At 35.4% G+C, this 18,843-nt stretch overlaps 1 protein-coding gene across 3 annotated transcripts in view; it reads left to right on the top strand.

Moving 5' to 3' along the window:
• Positions 1-18,843, top strand: part of BANK1 (B cell scaffold protein with ankyrin repeats 1) — a 315,067-nt gene that overhangs the window by 73,681 nt on the left and 222,543 nt on the right. For all 3 annotated transcript variants that reach the window (XM_050791915.1, XM_050791913.1, XM_050791914.1), the window contains exon 5: positions 6,431-6,570. In XM_050791915.1, coding sequence (XP_050647872.1) covers positions 6,431-6,570 — 140 coding nt within the window. The remainder of the gene's footprint in view (positions 1-6,430; positions 6,571-18,843) is intronic.

Raw genomic sequence — 18,843 nt, 5'->3', positions numbered from 1 at the left:
AGCACAGGCCTACTCTCCAGAAGAAAACACTTTACCAGAGCCTCATTCCAGCTTGGAAAGGACATCATTACACTGTGGCTCCCTCTGGCCTTCCTGTCTCACTTAAGGGGGATTAAGGGAAGCTATGCCACAGCAAAAACACTTGTAAAGTCACAGTGAAGAGTCACTAAAAGACTAAGACTTAATCATAAGAATATAGAATGCTTTCCTTCCTTACCACCTTATGGTTACCACAGCAGATTCCAGCATGACAGTGGATTACTGTTTAAAAAGCGCAACCAACCAGCCGAAAAATCCCAGCAAGATCCAGACTCTCTCTAGGTAAAGTACTTAGAAAAGTACATAATCAAAAAGAGAGACAGAAACAAAAATGGTAGAGGAATTTAAAGCCGCTAGCACCGATAGCTACAACAAACATTAAATACAGTCCAACTCCTAAACAGATTCCTATAAATTCTTTCACTACAGGACTATTTACCTTATATCTAGTCATAAACCAAAACCAAACATTGCAAAGCATTCCTAAAGCAAGATAAACACAATTTAAAGAGACAAAGCATGCATTAGACTAGAATTAGATACGACACAGTTGATGAAATTTTCGGAGAGGGATTTTAAAAGTGATTAAGATATGAAAGGATCTTATGGAAAATGTAGACAACATGAAAGAACATATTGATTATGTAAACTGAGATAAATTTTGAGAATCAACAGGAAATGCTAGAAATCAGAACCACTGTATCAGAAATTAAAAAGTAACTTTAATAGGTTCATTAGTAGACTTGACAAAGGTCAGAAAAGAATCATTGAACTTGAAGACCGGTCAATGAAAACTTCCCAAGCATAAACGGTAAAGAGAAAAAAGTTTTTGTTTGTTTGTTTGTCTTTTAAAGAAAGGACAAAACATCTAAGAAATGTGAGACAATTTCAAAAGGTCTAACATACATGTAATTGGAATACAAGAAGAATGAGAAAATGAAGAACAATAAATGTTTACATATTAATGGCAGCGATCAAAACAGATATAGGAAGCTCAAGTAACACAAAGAAAGATAAATATAAAATATTGACACCTATTCATATTACATTTGAACTGTAGAAAACTGAAAACAAAAGAGAAAATCTTGTCAGAAGTCAGAGAAAACAAATAACTTACCTGTAGAGAAACGAGTATAAGAATTATGTTGAATTTCTCTTCAGAAACCACACAAGCAAGAAAATAGTGAAGTAAAATATTTTAAGTATTGTGAAAAAAAGGAACCCACCAATCTAAAATTCTGTATTCAGTGAAATTATCCTGAATATGGAACAAAGGAGAAATAAGGACTTTTTCAGACAGAAAAATGAAGGAGTTTATTACCAGCAGACCTGCGCAGCAAGAAATTTTAAAAGAAGTTATTTGGGAAAGAAAGGAAATAATATAGGTGAGAAACTTAAATCTACATGAAGAAAGAGCATCAGAGAATAAATGAATGAAGGTAAAAACAAAATCCTTCATTTTTCTTATTTTTAATTGATCTAAAAGATAAATGTGTGTCTGAAGTAAACACTATCAATGTGTTGCGTGATTACAGCATAAGGATAAGTGAAAGTAATGACAGCAATATCATAAGGGACAGGAGGGACTTAAATTTGTTAAAAATGTATATTTCAGACTCTAGGACAGTTACTAAAAATTTTTTAAAAACTATAAATAGTAGGCTAAGAAGAGAGAAAATGGAATCCTACAAAATTCTCAAATAATTTTGAGAGAGAGCAGAAAAGGTTGGGGTAGAGAGGGAGAACAAAGAAAAATGTAGGGGAAAAAAAATTACAAGTATGGTAGATATAACCCAACCACGTTACTGAAGCCAAGTAATCACTACTTAAGTTTAGTGAATAGTCTAAGAACGTCAGTTAAAAGACAGAGATTGCCAGAATGGATAACAAACAAGACCCAATAATATGCTGTCTATAAGAAACTCAATTTAAATATTAAGACATGGGTAAATCAAAAATGAAAAGTGAAAGGGTTGGAGCAAGGTAGGTTGGAGGTTGGTGCAAAAGTAATTGCAGTTTTGCAAATGGCATTGAAAATAATGTAATGAAATTGGAATATAAGAAGAGTGAGAAAATGAAGCAGAGATCAAAACGCAGATACACCAACCTAATACCGTGATAACGCTAATCAAAGTAGATCTGGAAAGTTGTACTAATTTCAGACAAAGAAGACTTTAGAAAAAGAAAAATTATCATGAATAAACAGAAGCATTATATAATGATAAAGACATATTCTCCAAGAAAACAGAAAACTCTTAAACATGTATGCACTTAACAACAGTGTCAAAATATGTAAAGCAAAAGCTGCTAGAATTGAAAAGAGCAATAGACACTATTATATAAGATTTGAACACTGTCTTTCAGTAATTAATAGACTCAGCAGACAGAATATCAATAAGTATATAAATGAACTGAACACTATTGTTAATCAACTTGATTTAATTGACATTTATAGAATACTCCATCCAACAACAGTAGAATGCACATTTTTCTGAAACTCATTTGGAACATTCACCAAGATAAGCCATCTGCTGCATCTTTAAAAAATAAACTCTATTCAATATAAAAGAATAGAAATCATACAAATTGTGTTATCAGACCACAATAGAATTGAAATAGAAATCAACAGCAGAAAGATAGTTGGAAAATCCCCCAAATTCAGAGATTGAGTAACACACTTCTAAGGTAAAATTCAAATAATTTGAAATAAATTAAAATGCAACTTAACAAAGTTTGTGGAATGCAGATAAAAAGTATGGACAGGGAAATTTTTATCATTAAAAACTTATAATAGAAAAGAAGAAACATATATAATAAATAACCATGCTTCCACTTAAGAAACTATAGAAAGATGAGCAATTTAAGTGTAAAGCAAGCAGAATAACATAAATCATAAAAATTAGAGCAGAAAACAATGAAATGGAAAATAAGAGAGAAATTCAACAAAATCCAAAGCTGGTTCTTTGAAAGGATCAACCAAATTGATACACTTTTAGCCTGGCTAACCAAAAAAGAAAGAGAGAAGACACAAATTACTAATATCAAGAATAAGATAGGGGTAATTACTACTGACCGAGGAACATTAAAAGGATAATAGTGAGTATGGATACAAATTTGATAATTTAGACAAATGGACAAATTTCTTGAAAGACATAAACCACCAAAAGTCACACAAGGAGAAATGGATAATCTGAAGAAGTCTATGTCTCTAAAAAATTGAATCATTAATTATTGGTCTTCCATAAAAAACAGCAGCAGTGCCAGATATTTTCAGTTGGTAACAATGTAGAGATAAACAAAAATTATTTTAAAGTACAATTATGGTGATAGGTGGTGAAATCTTAAGATGTTCTTTTACTAAGTAGCATCTTTCCCTTTTGACACATGGAAACATCTTAACCTGATGTTTTTATTTGAGAAAATGTCTTCTAATTTTGCCATCTCCCCTTTCCCTTCAGCTCAATAACTTGCCACACCTATAATTAATTTATTTTCTAGAAACCACACCCTCCTAATGGTAACCATAGGTTTGTCACTGACAGGGACTGTTTTGTACTAAAGCAATTTGAGTTACTAAAATCTCAGCTTATGTCAAAACTTATAATAAATATATGTGAAACCATTAAACTGTAAATACTAACTAATTTTTAATTTCTACAAAGAACGTAGAGAGTATTCTTCTGGTACTTATAGTACTGTGAGAAAAAAATTTAATGCAGCCGGAAGATAACCAATTAAAATTTGAAAGGAATGCATAATGTATCCACAAAGATTTAGAATCTCTTTATTTAGAAACTCTGCTCTGGATAATGTAAATTATAACTTTATATTTCATTAGAAGAGCATGAAAAATACTTCAGGATATGCCACATATTATGCTCAACCTGCTTAAGAAAATAACCATTGATAATATATTTTTATAAATATCGTAATTCAGGGAAACAATTTTAACATATTTTAAATTGATATTAATTTTTAGGCATGACCCAGGTTTTGAAGCCACCTATATTTATTTAATGATAATATTAGAATCCAAATAGAGCCATGTTTATTTCATTTTCATGGAAACAGTAGTGGGTTCATTTAATGTTTACCATATGGGAAAAGTCTAAAATGGGATCATAAAGGAACACAGCTTCTCAGACAATACACATACGCAGACAAAAGAGCTCTGAAATTAATAGATTTGTGAAATATCCACTTTTATAGAATTAGTGAAATATTTTAACTACTCAGAAATACCTTTGGATTATAGTTCTCATAAATTACTTCAATTTGTACCTCATCAAGGACAGACCACTTAAGTATAGAGAAGGGGAAGGTTGACAAAGACATTTGAATGTAACAGAATTTGAGATTTGAAATGATGGGAGCAAGGAGTTCCATTTTTCCCTTCCATTCTGTGCCTGTTTTCCTCTTCACGGCCGACTCAGTAATATCCTTGCTTGGTTTGGAGATCTTGACCCGTATTTGTGTGCACTTACAGGGTTAGGTGTTGCTTGACTACTTTCGTCCAGACGGTAAACAACATTTAATTTTACTCTCTTCTATTTGAGTCCTTACGTTAATTGGTTTTTAGTTTTACTGAGAAACTGTAAAATACAGTCATCATAGTGAACCAAAATTAAAGTAAAATAATGTTCAAGCAGTACAGGATACTGCTCATGTAAAGGTCAGTTCAATAATATATTACTGAGGAGGCCTCCCAACCAGATGAATCTATAAGGCATTCTCTGTGACATATAGTTGGGACTAGTAATTAGGTATTGATTTAATAACTGCCATTTAACAAATATGAGAATGTATACAGCAAACACAACACTTTAAAAGGCATCTCCTTGGAGGATTACTCTAAAATCGACATCATTATCAGTAGATGCACTGGTAAAATTTTGAGTTAACTAAGGACTCAAGAATAAATCAGTTCAGTTTCATGTTAGATTAAAAAAATATAGAATATTTATCTACTCTGTATCAAAAAACTACCAAGCAAATCTCACCATATACCTCTCATGATTCATTACCTGATTTTCTTTCAAAAGGTTAACTCTCCACGGTAAAACTCCAAATCTCTTTTGTGATAAACAAAATTAATATCTTCTTTCAAAATAATTTTTATGACTTATCGTAACATTTACATTGAAATTTATCTTTATTAAATCTGCTGAAATTGATTTCATTTGACTCCAATAACTCTAGAACCCCCTTTACCATATGCATACTGCTTTAGCTGATGAGATGTGCTTTAAAACTTTCATTTTTGTTTGTTGTAGTTTCCCTTACATTCTCTATTGGATGAATGCTTCTTTGGGAAGAGAGAACTCCTATTTTTCTACATATATCATTATAATACAGGCAAGGCATCTAGTCAAGAAATATGAGAGGAAGAAATTTCAGCTCCTTGACCTAGTTAAGCTTAAGATTGCTTTCGTTGCATTTAAATTTCCTTCAGCAATATTATAAGAAGTCCTTTAACAGCTTCATGAGATAAAGTGAAATTAATACTTAAAGCTTAAAAATTTTAAATATTCAAAGCTCTTATATTTAATGACTTATTCCTAACCCTAGATATTTGAGTGACAGTTTTCTGGGAGAACTTGGGAAGTATCTCAATGACAGATTAAAAACTCTTAAAATTTGTTCCATAAATGAATTTAAAGAATTACATTTTGTTTACTTTTCTTACACTAAAACATAATAACTTTTTATTGATTGCTTTTTGGTATTCTTTCATAGACAGTCCTAAATTCTTATATAACTTTAATGCTGCTCATATATTACAGCACAGTTCACAATGTAGTGTATCATTCATTTTGAACAATTTGTTCTCAAAAAGGCTTTAGATGAATGTATGATGTAAATACTACTTTAGTATCTGGGCATTAAACCTTGCCTTTCCCAGGGTTTTTCATTGTAGTCAACTGAATACGAGTTGTATAATTTAAATCAGCTCTACTCTTTCAAATTACAATTTTGAGAAACTTGCCTGTAATTAATTAAATTGTTTTCATAAGATAAATAATAAATATCTAACTTTTGATAAATGGCTATACTTTTCCAAATTCTAAAGAATTTTGTCAAGATTATAGAATGTTACGAAGAAAAGTTATATTAGTAAGTAAGTAGGGACAAATAATTTAGTGCTTTACTTTTATTGTTATTTTAACATACGTTTTGTATTTTAAGTTTTTTTTAAGCAATTAAGTCTAAAATTGTACATTTCATTTTGTGGTTTCCAACTACCAAGAATTTTAAAAATGATTTTAAGTGCTAGAGATTAGTAAAAGTGTTATGAATTTTTAAAGACTTCTTTTATATTCTCTAAAAGATGTAATAGTATGAATATGCATTAAATACTCTGCCCCTAATTCTTGTTTATTATTTTCATAAGAGTTTCCTGCTGGTTCAGTCCATGTCAATGTCTACTGTGATGGAATCATTAAAGCCACAACCAAAATTAAGTACTACCCAAAAGCAAAGGCAAAGGAATGCCTATTCAGAATGGCAGATTCAGGAGAGAGTTTGTGCCAGGTAAGTTGATCTTTCCATGAAGTTAATCATAATGTAAGCTGAAGAGCTAATGAAGGATAAGAAGATTCATGCTTTGGTATAAGTTTGAATGTTGATTGAATAACAGTGAATTACTACCGGTCAATAGGAAGGGAAGAAGCAACCTCTGTTGTGCCAAAATGTGGACAAATTACTTTGCCTAGGTCAAAAAAATTCCAGATAATGTCAATGGAAAACAGCTTATTCATTACAAGGTAGCCGTTGTGATGGGCTCATTTTAAAGCTGTTACAAGCAGATGGAGAGAGCAATTAGAAAGAACCCCTAAGAAATGAATTCCTTCTTTATTCAGACCTGCATAACATAAAGTAAAATGAAAGTCAAATCATCTGTCTCATGCTTTGAGATTAAGGAGTTAGACAAACCAAAATGTCACCAAAAAGGGAACATGTGGTGTCAACCTAGAAATTGTTACTTTCATGTGGACACTTCTAAGCTCAGTGTATGTTTTCCTTAGTTTCATTTATTATTGTTATCTGTTTGTGAAAATTATTTTTTGTTTGTGATGTTTATTAGGAATATGTGCTTATTCCATCAAATTTTCAGAGTGAAATAAAGGCCATTTCTAACGACTTGATAATTAGAATTATAACTTTGCTTAATTGCCTCAGTTTTTCGTGTGGGTGAGAGGGAGAAGGGGGTAGAGAAAGGAAGTCTAAGTATCTTCAAATTTACCATAAAAACTTATAGGATTTTTAACAAAACTATCAATGATAATGTAGCTGACAAGTTGTCATGAAGCTTTATGTGTTTGAACTAGATTAGAATTGGAGGATTTGTTATTATTTCATGTGACACATTTTTCTATTAGAGTTTTATTTTTGTATTATATGAACAACATATTTTAGAACAAAGGAAAAGGTAAACATGTCTTAGAAAAGGACAGGGAGTGAAATAACATTTGTCAAACTGGAGACTCTGAGGACATTTGACAAAATGTCTATATTATAATTCCAAAGCAAGTACAAAAGTAATAGCTTGAAAAATGGACTGTTTCATTTCCTTGTGACAAGTCCACCTTATCCTCTACTTAAAAATTATGTTCATAACAAAAAAAGATTAATAAAGGTAATATATTGCATTGTGACTATTCAGTCAGTGTAGAAGTAAAGTAGTCCCCAAACATATTTTCTGTTGGTCTTTCTGTTGTGGGTGGGGATCTTTGAATATAGTAAAAAATAAACGTAATTTATGACTTCTGGACAATTTTTCAGGATGCTATAAATATGCAACTCATGATTTCTTTCACAGCTTGAAGTGGAAAAAAAAGTGAGTTTGCTAGTTTTTAGATAAGTAGGAAAATGCTGTTTCTTTTTTACCCTCTGTATTGGAAGTGAGGGGAAAGAAAGAGTCACGGCTTTTCTCAAGGATTTTTCTCTACCACCAAGCTCTGGTGGCCTGTAGAAGGGAGGATGTTGGGCAGGCACAGGATGATTCAGGTTTTACCATCAGGAAAGAGCCATTTCAAGTCAGAGGTCTGAGTAATGACAGACAGAATTACTCTAACTTGGTGGCAGCAAACCATGGCATGGCAAGGAGAGACAATAAGAGACTGTTTAATTTATGTAATTTAAGGGAGGTTTAGAGGTTTTGCAACTGTCGTGAGGGCACCTAGAAGTATTGTGGGATTGGATAAAACAAAATCTGAGACTGAGATCTCAGACCAGATCAAGCTGTACTGTAACAGGCTGGATAGAAGGAAAGACTGCACTTCAGTGAGTCTCCCAAGCATCTTGGACTAAGTATGACATGGGATTTGTCTAAATCTTCTGGTGTCTGGACCACACAGGGTATCTGTGAACTCACTGAGGAGGTGAAAAGCACTTTCTACCCCTGAAGAAGCAACTGCAGAGGCATTGCCACAGTGTATTTTAGGTTTGTTTGACCTCGAAGGATTTGTCCCAGCCCACACTGTGCTTCTCCTTCAGGGCATTTGGTTTTCCTTTCTATATTTGCTTTTGCTCCCACATAGATTATGTATTTAACGAATTTTGTGGTCGGGCATGGTAACTCACGCCTGTAATCTCCGTACTTTGGGAGTTCAAGGCAGGTGGATCACTTGAGGCCAGGAGTTCAAGACCAGCATGGCTGACAATGGCAAAACTCTATCTCTACTAAAAATACAAAAATTAGCCAAGCATGGTGATGTATGCCTGTAATCCCATCTACTCAGGTGACTGAGGCAAAATAATCGCTTGAACCCAGGAGGCAGAGGTTGCGATGAGCTGAGATCACACCACAGCACTCCAGCCTGGGTGACAGAATAAGTCTCTGTCTCAAAAAATAAAGACCAAAAAAGAGGAAAGTAAAAAGAAACAAAACAAAACAAAACAAAACAGCATTTTGTGGAAAGCTGTACCTTTCTTTTCCAGATTAAACATTTCAGTAATTGTTTCTTCCATGGGCTACTCTGCAATTTTATTAACAAAATGTGAATATTTTGCCCATGGTTCACTTTGAACATCTGTATTGAAAACACAATGTACATTGTAATTTTATTTAGCATAGTTACTCTTTATAAGTCGGAATATATGCCAGAAGATTTGAATTTTTAAAATAACCTACCTACTTAGCTGAAATGGTATATTGTAAGTACTTTCCTGAGTTTTTTAGTAAATTTTAATGGCAGATGTGATTTCAGTAATCCTAAAACTTAGCAATAAGATCTTTCTCATGAACATTTAAAAGCTATTGGGCATGTAATAACATGAACATTGTGTGAATTTGAGGAAAGAATTACTAATGAGAAAACTGCGGGGTTTATGTTTTAGCAATTGTTGAGTTTGTAATAAGAGACTTTGTATTATCATTTAAAAGAAACCATGCATATAGCCAAATGAGCATTCTGTGAATTTGAGAAAAGAAATAATAATGAGAAATCTGGCTTTCTAATTTAATTTTTAATGACGTCTATTAGGTTTTAGAACACCTAACCTGAATAGTTTAATTATCTATCTGCTTCTTTAATCATTTCTTCTTTGTTGGATAAATACTAAATCCCAGAACACAGCCTCATAAAGGTGAAATTTCCAGAGCATCACTTAAAACAGTAAATATAAGAGAGATTCAAATGAAAGAAATCCAAAGCCCAGTTTCGGATGATAATTAGAATTGAAGTGCTAATGTTAGAAATACTAGTAACTCCTGTTGAACTAAGGTAATTAAAACCTTTGAGACTTTCATCCTATTTACAAAAATGTCTTGGGGAAATAATAACATTAACTTTGTAACTAGGTAACAACATAAAAGCAAAATAATATCGAAAGTCTAAAAGAACACACTAATTATTAATTTAAGTAGTAGGATCCTTTTAGTAAAAGATTTTTTTTTTTAATTATACTTTAAGTTCTAGGGTACATGTGCACAACGTGCAGGATTGTTACATATGTATACATGTGCCATGTTGGTGTGCTGCACCCATTAACTGATCATTTATACTAAGCATATCTCCTAATGCTATCCCTCCCCTCTACCACCTCCCCAGAACAGGACCTGGTGTGTGATGTTCCCCTTCCTGTGTCCAAGTGATCTCATTGTTCAGTTCCCACCTATGAGTGAGAACATGTGGTGTTTGGTTTTCTGTTCTTGTGATAGTTTGCTGAGAATGATGGTTTCCAGCTGCATCCATGTCCCTATAAAGGACACAAACTCATCCTTTTTTATGGCTGCATAGTATTCCATGGTGTATATGTGCCACATTTTCTTAATCCAATCTGTCAGTGATGGACATTTGGGTTGATTCCACGTCTGCTATTGTGAATAATGCCACAATAAATATACGTGTGCAGGTGTTTTACAGCAGTATGACTTATAATCCTTTGGGTATATCCCCAGTAATGGGATGGCTGGGTCAAATGGTATTTCTAGTTCTAGATCCTTGAGGAATCGCCACACGGTTTTCCACAATGGTTGAACTAGTTTACAGTCCCACCAACAGTGCAAAAGTGTTCCTATTTCTCCACATCCTCTCCGGCACCTGTTGTTTCCTGATTTTTTAATGATTGCCATTCTAACTGGTGTGAGATGGTATCTCATTGTGGTTTTGATTTGCATTTCTCTGATGGCCAGTGATGATGAGCATTTTTTCATGTGTCTGATGGCTGTATGAATGTCTTCATTTCAGAAGTGTCTGTTCATGTCCTTTGCCCACTTTTTCATGGGGTTGTTCATTTTTTTCTTGTAAATTTGTTTGAGTTCTTTGTAGGTTCTGGATATTAGCCCTTTGTAACATGAGTAGACTGCAAAAATTTTCTCCCATTCTATAGGTTGCCTGTTCACTCTGATGGTAATTTCTTTTGCTGTGCAGAGCTCTTTAATTTAATTAGATCCCATTTGCAATTTTGGCTTTTGTTGCCATTGCTTTTGGTGTTTTAGACATGAAGTCCTTGCCCATGCCTATGTCCCAAATGGTATTACCTAGGTTTTCTTCTAGGGATTTTATGGTTTTAGATCTAACATTTAAGTCTCTAATCCATCCTGAATTAATTTTCATATAAGGAGTAAGGAAAGGATCCAGTTTCAGTTTTCTACTTATGGCTAGCCAATTTTCCCAGCACCATTTATTAAATAGGGAATCCTTTCCCCATTTCTTTTTTTTGTCAGGTTTGTCAAAGATCAGATGGCTGTAGATGTGTGATATTATTTCTGAGGGCTCTGCTCTGTTCCATTGGTCTATATCTTTGTTTTGGTACCAGTACCATGCTGTTTTGGTTACTGTAGCCATGTAGTATAGTTTGAAGTCAGGTAGTGTGATGCTTCCAGCTTTGTTCTTTTGGCTTAGAATTATCTTGGCAAAGTGGGCTCTTTTTTGGTTCCATATGAACCTTAAAGCAGTTTTGTCCAACTCTGTGAAGAAAGTCATTGGTAGCTTAATGGGGATGGCATTGAATATATAAATTACCTTGGGCAGTATGGCCATTTTCACGATATTGATTCTTCCTCTCCATGAGCATGGTATGTTCTTCCATTTGTTTGTGTCCTCTTTTATTTCACTGAGCAGTGGTTTGTAGTTCTCCTTGAAGAGGTCCTTTACGTCCCTTGTAAGTTGGATTCCTAGGTATTTTATTCTCTTTGAAGCGACCGTGAATGGGAGTTCATTCATGATTTGGCTCTCTGTTTGTGTGTTGTTGGTGTGTAAGAATGCTTGTGATTTTTGCACATTAATTTTGTATCCTGAGACTTTGCTGAAGTTGCTTATCAGCTTAAGGAGATTTTGGGCTGAGACAATGGGGTTTCCTAACTATACAATCATGTCATCTGCAAACAGGGACAATTTGACTTCTTCTTTTCCTAACTGAATACCCTTTATTTCTTTTTCTTGCCTGATTGCCCTAGCCAGAACTTCCAACACTATGTTGAATAGGAGTGGTGAGAGAGGGCATCCCTGACTTGTGCCGGTTTTCAAAGAAAATGCTTCCACTTGTTGCCCATTCAATATGATATTGACTATGGGTTTATCATAAATAGCTCTTATTATTTTGAGATACATTCCATCAATACCGAATTTATTGAGAGTTTTTAGCATGAAGTGCTGTTGAATTTTGTCAAAGGCCTTTTCTGCAACTATTGAGATAATCATGTGGTTTTTGCCTTTGGTTCTGTTTATATGCTGGATTATGTTTATTGATTTGCGAATGTTGAACCAGCCTTGCATCCCAGGGATGAAGCTCACTTGATCATGGTGGATAAGCTATTTGATGTGCTGCTGGATTCGGTTGGCTAGTATTTTATTGAGGGTTTTTGCATCAATCTTCATCAGGCATATTGGTCTAAAATTCCCTTTTTTGTTGTATCTCTGTCAGGCTTTGGTATCAGGACGATGTTAGCCTCATAAAATGAGTTAGGGAGGATTCCCTCTTTTTCTATTGATTGGAATAGTTTCTGAAGGAATGGTACCAGCTTCTCCTTGTACCTCTGGTAGAATTTGGCTGTGAATCCATCTTTTCCTGGATTTTTTTTGGTTGGCAGGCTATTAATTATTGCCTCAATTTCAGAGCCTGCTATTGGTCTATTCAGGGATTCAACTTCTTCCTGGTTTAGTCTTGGGAGAGTGTATGTGTCCTGGAATTTATTCATTTCTTCCAGGTTTTCTAGTTTATTTGCATACAGGTGTTTTAAGTATTCTCTGATGGTAGGTTGTATTTCTGTGGGGGTGGTGGTGATATCCCCTTATCATTTTTTATTGCGTCTATTTAATTCTTCTCTCTTTTCTTCTTTATTAGTCATGCTAGTGGTCTATCAATTTTGTTGATCTTTTCAAAAAACCAACTCCTGGATTCATTGATTTTTTGGAGGGTTTTTTTTTGTGTCTCTATCTCCTTCAGTTCTGCTGTGATCTTAGTTATTTCTTGCCTTCTGCTAGCTTTTGAGTGTGTTTGCTCTTGCTTCTCTAGTTCTTTTAATTGTGATGTTAGGGTGTCAATTTTAGATCTTTCCTGATTTCTCTTGTGAGCATTTAGTGCTATAAATTTCTGTCTACACACTGCTTTCAATTTGTCCCAGAGATTCTGGTATGTTGTATGTTTGTTCTCATTGGTTTCAAAGAACATCTTTCTTTCTGCCTTCATTTTGTTATGTACCCAGTATTCTATCATGAGCAGGTTGTTCAATTTCCATGTAGTTGAGTGGTTTTGAGTGAGTTTCTTAGTCCTGAGTTCTAGTTTAATTGCACTGTGGTCTGAGAGACAGTTTGTTATAACTTCTGTTCTTTTACATTTGCTGAGAAGTCATTTACTTCCAACTATGTGGTCAATTTTGCAATAAGTGTGATGTGGTGCTGAGAAGAATGTATATTCTGTTGATTTGGGGTGGAGAGTTCTATAGATCTCTATTAGGTCTGCTTGGTGCAGAGCTGAGTTCAATTCCTGGATATCGTTGTTAACTTTCTGTCTCGATCTGTCTAATGTGGACAGTGGGGTGTTAAAAGTCTCTCAATATTATTGTATGGTAGTCTAAGTCTCTTTGTAGGTCTCTAAGGACTTACTTCATGAATCTGGGCCTTTGTTCATTTCTTTTTACTCTTTTTTCTCTACACTTCTCTTCTCGCTTAATTTCATTCATTTGATCTACAATCATTGATACTCTTTCTTCCATTTGATCGAGTCAGTTACTGAAGCTTGTGCAGTTGTCACATAGTTTTCATGTCATGGTTTTCATCTCTATCAGTTCGTTTATGGACTTCTCTGCATTGGTTTTTCTAGTTATCCATTCTTCCATTCTTGTTTCAAGGTTTTTAGTTCCTTTGCACTGGGTACGGAGTTCCTCCTTTAGCTCTGAGAAGTTTGATCGACTGAAGCCTTGTTCTGTCAACTCGTCAAAGTCATTCCTGTCCAGCTTTGTTCCGTTACAGGTAATGAGCTGTGTTCCTTTGGAAGGGGAGATGCGCTCTTATTTTTTGAATTTCTGGGTTTTCTGCACTGCTTTTTCCCCATCTTTGTGGTTTTATCTGCCTTTGGTGTTTGATGATGGTGACATACTGATGGGGTTTTGGTGTGGGTGTCCTTTCTGTTTGTTAGTTTTCCTTCTAACAGTCAGGACCCTCAGCTGCAGGTCTGTTGGAGTTTGCTTGAGGTCCACTCCAGACTCTGTTTGCCTGGGTATCAGCAGCAGAGGCTGCTGAAGATAGAATATTGCTGAACAGCAAGTGTTGCTGTCTGATTCTTGCTCTGGAAGCTTCGTCTCAGAGGTGTACCCAGCCATGTGAGGTGTGAGGTGTCGGTCTGCACCTAGTGGGGCATCTCTCCCAGTTAGGCTACTCAGGGGTCAGGGACCTGCTTGAGCAGGCGGTCTGTCCGTTCTCAGATCTCAACCTCTGTGCTGCGAAAACCACTGCTCTCTTCAAATATGTCAGACAGGGACATTTACATCTTCAGAGGTTTCTGCTGCTTTTTTTTAGCTATGCCCTGTCCCCAGAGATGGAGTCCACAGAGGCAGGCAGGCCTCCTTGAGCTGTGGTGGGCTCCACCCAGTACGAGCTTCCGGGTGGCTTTGTTTACCTACTTAACCTCAGCAATGGCGGGTGCCCTCCCCCAGACTGGCTGCTGCCTTGCAGTAAGATCTCAGACTGCTGTACTAGCAATGAGGGAGGCCCTATGGGCGTGGTACCCTCTGGGCCAGGCATGGGATATAATCCCCTGGTGTGTGGTTTCCTAAGACCCTTGGTAAAGCACAGTATTAGGGTGGGAGTTACCACATTTTCCAGGTGTTATGTGTCTCAGTTTCCCTTGCCTAGGAAAAGGAATTCCCTTCCCCCTTGTGCTTCCCAGGTGACACGATGTCTCGCCCTGCTTCAGCTCTCACTGGTCGGGTGCACCCAAGGGCCAGCATCAATGTCCAACATGCCCCAGTGAGATGAACCCGACACCTCAGTTGAAAATGCAGAAATCACCCATCTTCTGTGTCACTCACGCTGGGAGCTGGAAGCTGGAGCTGTTCCTATTTGGCCATCTTGGGTGCACCCATCAGTAAAAGATTTTTGAAATGATACCAAATAATTCTTGGTTATATTGCTTATTAGTAAAAAGGTATCTTTGTTTTGCATGTATTTATCCTTTTGCATATTTTACTTTACACATATTGAAATATTACTTTCATCTTCATGTCAGGTACACTTCTGTTTTTATTAAATTGCATGTATTATTCAATCTTTGATTTGCTGCCTGCAAATATTTGATACAATGTAAAGCCAGAAGGGTTTCAAATGAGGAAAGGTACACTTACGGAACTCTCATTGTGAGGAATTTCTCCCTGTGCTTCTCTGTTAATAGTTGCCTGAAAGGTTAATTTCTTCATTGAATTAAAGCTTAGATGTTAGCAGTTGTCTCCCTTAAGGAATTCTTCAGGCGATTCTTCCCACTGAGAGATACTGGGAAGTCTCCTGAACGTCAAAGAACGACTTTGACAAGTTGACAGAACAAGGCTTCGGTTGATCAAACACCTCAGAGCTAAAGGAGGAACTACGTACCCAGCACAAAGAAACTAAAAACTTTGAAATAAGATTTGACGAATGGCTAACTAGAATACCTAATGTAGAGAAGTCCTTAAAAGAACTGATAGAGATGAAAACCATAACACTGATAGAGATGAAAACCATAACACGAGAACTACATGACAAATGCACAAGCTTCAGTAACCAACTCAATCAACTGGAAGAAAGAGTATCAGTGATTGAAGATCAAATGAATGAAATGAAGTGAGAAGAGTAGAGAAAAAAGAGTAAAAAGAAATGAACAAGCCACCAAGAAATAAGTGATTATGTGAAAAGACCAAATCTACGTCTGATTGGTGTGCCTGAATGTGACGGCGAAAATGGAACCAAGCTGGAAAACACTTTGCAGGATATCATCCAGGAGAACTTCCCCAACCTAGTAAGTCAGGCCCACATTCAAATTCAGGAAATACAGAGAACGCCACAAAGATACTCCTTGAGAAAAGCAACTCAGAGACACATAATTGTCAGATTCACCAAAGTTGAAATGAAGGAAAAAATGTTAAGGGCAGCCAGAGAGAAAGGTCGGGTTACCCACAAAAGAAAGCCCATCAGACTAACAGCAGATCTCTTGGCAGAAACTCTCCAAGCCAGAAGAGAGTGGCGGCCAATATTCAAGATTCTTCAAGAAAAGAATTTTCAACCCAGAATTTCATATCCAGACAAACTAAGTTTCATAAGTGAAGGAAAAATAAAATCCTTTACAGACAAGCAAATGCTTAGAGATTTTGTCACCACCAGGCCTGCCCTACAAGAGATCCTGAAGGAAGCACTAAACATGGAAAGGAACAACTGGTACCAGCCATTGCAAAAACATGCCAACATGTAAAGTCCATCAATGCTAGGAAGAAACTGCATCAACTAACGAGCACAATAACCAAGTAATATCACAATGACAGGATCAAGTTCACACATAACAATATTAACCTTAAATGTAAATGGACTAAATGGTTCAATTAAAAGACACAGACTGGCAAACTGGATAAAGAGTCAAGACCCATCAGTTTGCTGTATTCAGGAGACCCATCTCACATGCAGAGATACACGTAGGCTCAAAATAAAGGGATGGAAGAAGATCTACCAAGGAAATGGAAAACAAACAAACAAAAAAAAGCAGGGGTTGCAATCCTAGTCTCTGATAAAACAGACTTTAAACCATCAAAGATCAAAAGAGACAAAGAAGGCCATTACATAATGGTAAAGGGATCAATTCTTCAGGAAGAGTTAACTATCCTAAATATATATGCACCCAATACAGGAGCACCCACCACGAAAGATTCAGAATAGTCAAAGCAACTCTAAGCAAAAGAAATTGGATAAATAACATTACCTGAATTCAAATATACTACAGAGCTATAGTAAATAACAAAAACAGCATGATACTGGCATTAAAACAGGTACATAGACCAAAGCAACAGAATAGAGAACCCATAACAAATCCAAACACCTACAGTGAACTCATTTTTGACAAAGGTGCCAAAAAAGACCTCATACTCTGAAACTACTGAAAGAAAACATTGGAACAACTCTCCAGGACATCGGTTTGTGCAAAAATTTCTTGACAAATATCTGACAAGCACAGGCAACCAAAGCAAAAATGGACAAATACAATAATATTGAGTTAAAAAGTTTCTGCACAGCAAAGGAAACAATCAACAAGGTGAAGAGACTACTCACAGTATGGGAGAAAATATTTGCAAACAACCTATCTAACAAGGGATTAATAACCAGGATATATAAGGAGCTCAAACAACTCTATAGAAAAAAAAATCTAGTAATCCAATTTTTTTTAAAAAAAGGGCAAAAAATCTAAATAGACATTTCTCAAAAGAAGATATACAAATGGCAAACAGGCATACAGAAAAGTGCTTAACATCATTAATCATTAGAGAAGTGCAAATCAAATATCATCTCACCCCAGTTAAAATAGCTTATATCCAAAAGACAGGCAATAACAAATGCTGGTGAGGATGTGAAGAAACCTGTTTGTTGGAAGGGAAATTAGTACAATCACTATGGAGTTTGGAGGTTCCTTAAGAAACTAAAAGTTAAGCCATCATGTGATCCAGTAATCACACTGCTGGGTGTACACCCAAAAGAAAGGAAATCAGTATATCAAAGAGATATCTGCACTCCCATGTTTGTTGCAACACTGTTCAAAATAGCCAAAATTTGGAAGAAACCTAAGTGTCCATCAGTAAATGAATGGATAAAGAAAATGTTGTACTTATACACAAGGGAGTACTATTCAGCCACAGAATAGAATGAGATCCTCTCATTTGCAACAAAATGGATAGAACTGGAGGACAGTATGCTTAGTGAATTAAATCAGGCACAGAAAGACAAACATCACATGTTCTCATTTATATATATTGATTTAATATTCAAAATGATTGAACTCTTGGAGCTTGAGAATAGCAGGATGGTTACCAGAGGCTGGAATGGTTAGTGGGGGTTTGGGTGCGGGAGGTGGGGATGGTTAATGCGTCCAAGAAAAAAAAAGAAGAATGAATAAGACCTAATATTTGATAACACAACAGAGTGATTATAGTCAATAGTAATTTTGTTGTACATTTTAAAGTAACTAAAAAAGTATCATTGGATTGTTTGTAACACAAAGGATAAATGCTTGAGGGGATGGATACCCCATTTTACATGATGTGATTATTACACATTGTCTACCTGTATCAAAACATCTCATGTACCCCATAAATATATATACCTACTATGTACCCACAGATATCAAAGTTTAAAAGTTGAAAAACAAAACAAAAAATAAAGATAGAAAGTGAAATGAAAGTTACCCTCTTAAAATACTGTTTTTTATTTATGAAATTGAATAAATGATCTGATGCTTAAGAAAGTGTTGAACTCTAATAAGTGTCAGATACTAGAAAAATTAAGAACTTATTCTGTAAGCTTTTCTTCATTTTCTACCTCAGTAATACACCATGTTAATACATTTCTTTACTGACTTTTAACAGCATACAATTCCAGTCCTACCTTTAAGGAAATACTTGCTATTCAAAAAGGCCTGAGATAGTACCACTCTTTCAAAAGACTGCATATTGTTTTTCCTTTCCCTTTAATGGAAAGTGGCTGCATGGCATAGGTGCATTAGTTCTGAATGAGGCAGGAGCAAGAATTAGATTATTTTACAAAATCAGCAGTCACTTACTTCATGGAAGCTCTGTTTCCTTAGGGCTAAAGGAATGTCCTTATGTGTACAATGAAGACGCTAGAATATATT

The sequence above is a fragment of the Macaca thibetana genome, chromosome 5 (assembly GCF_024542745.1).
Source record: "Macaca thibetana thibetana isolate TM-01 chromosome 5, ASM2454274v1, whole genome shotgun sequence".
Taxonomy (NCBI): domain Eukaryota; kingdom Metazoa; phylum Chordata; class Mammalia; order Primates; family Cercopithecidae; genus Macaca; species Macaca thibetana.
Note: the sequence above shows the minus strand (reverse complement) of the source record. Positions and strands in the feature narration are given on the sequence as shown.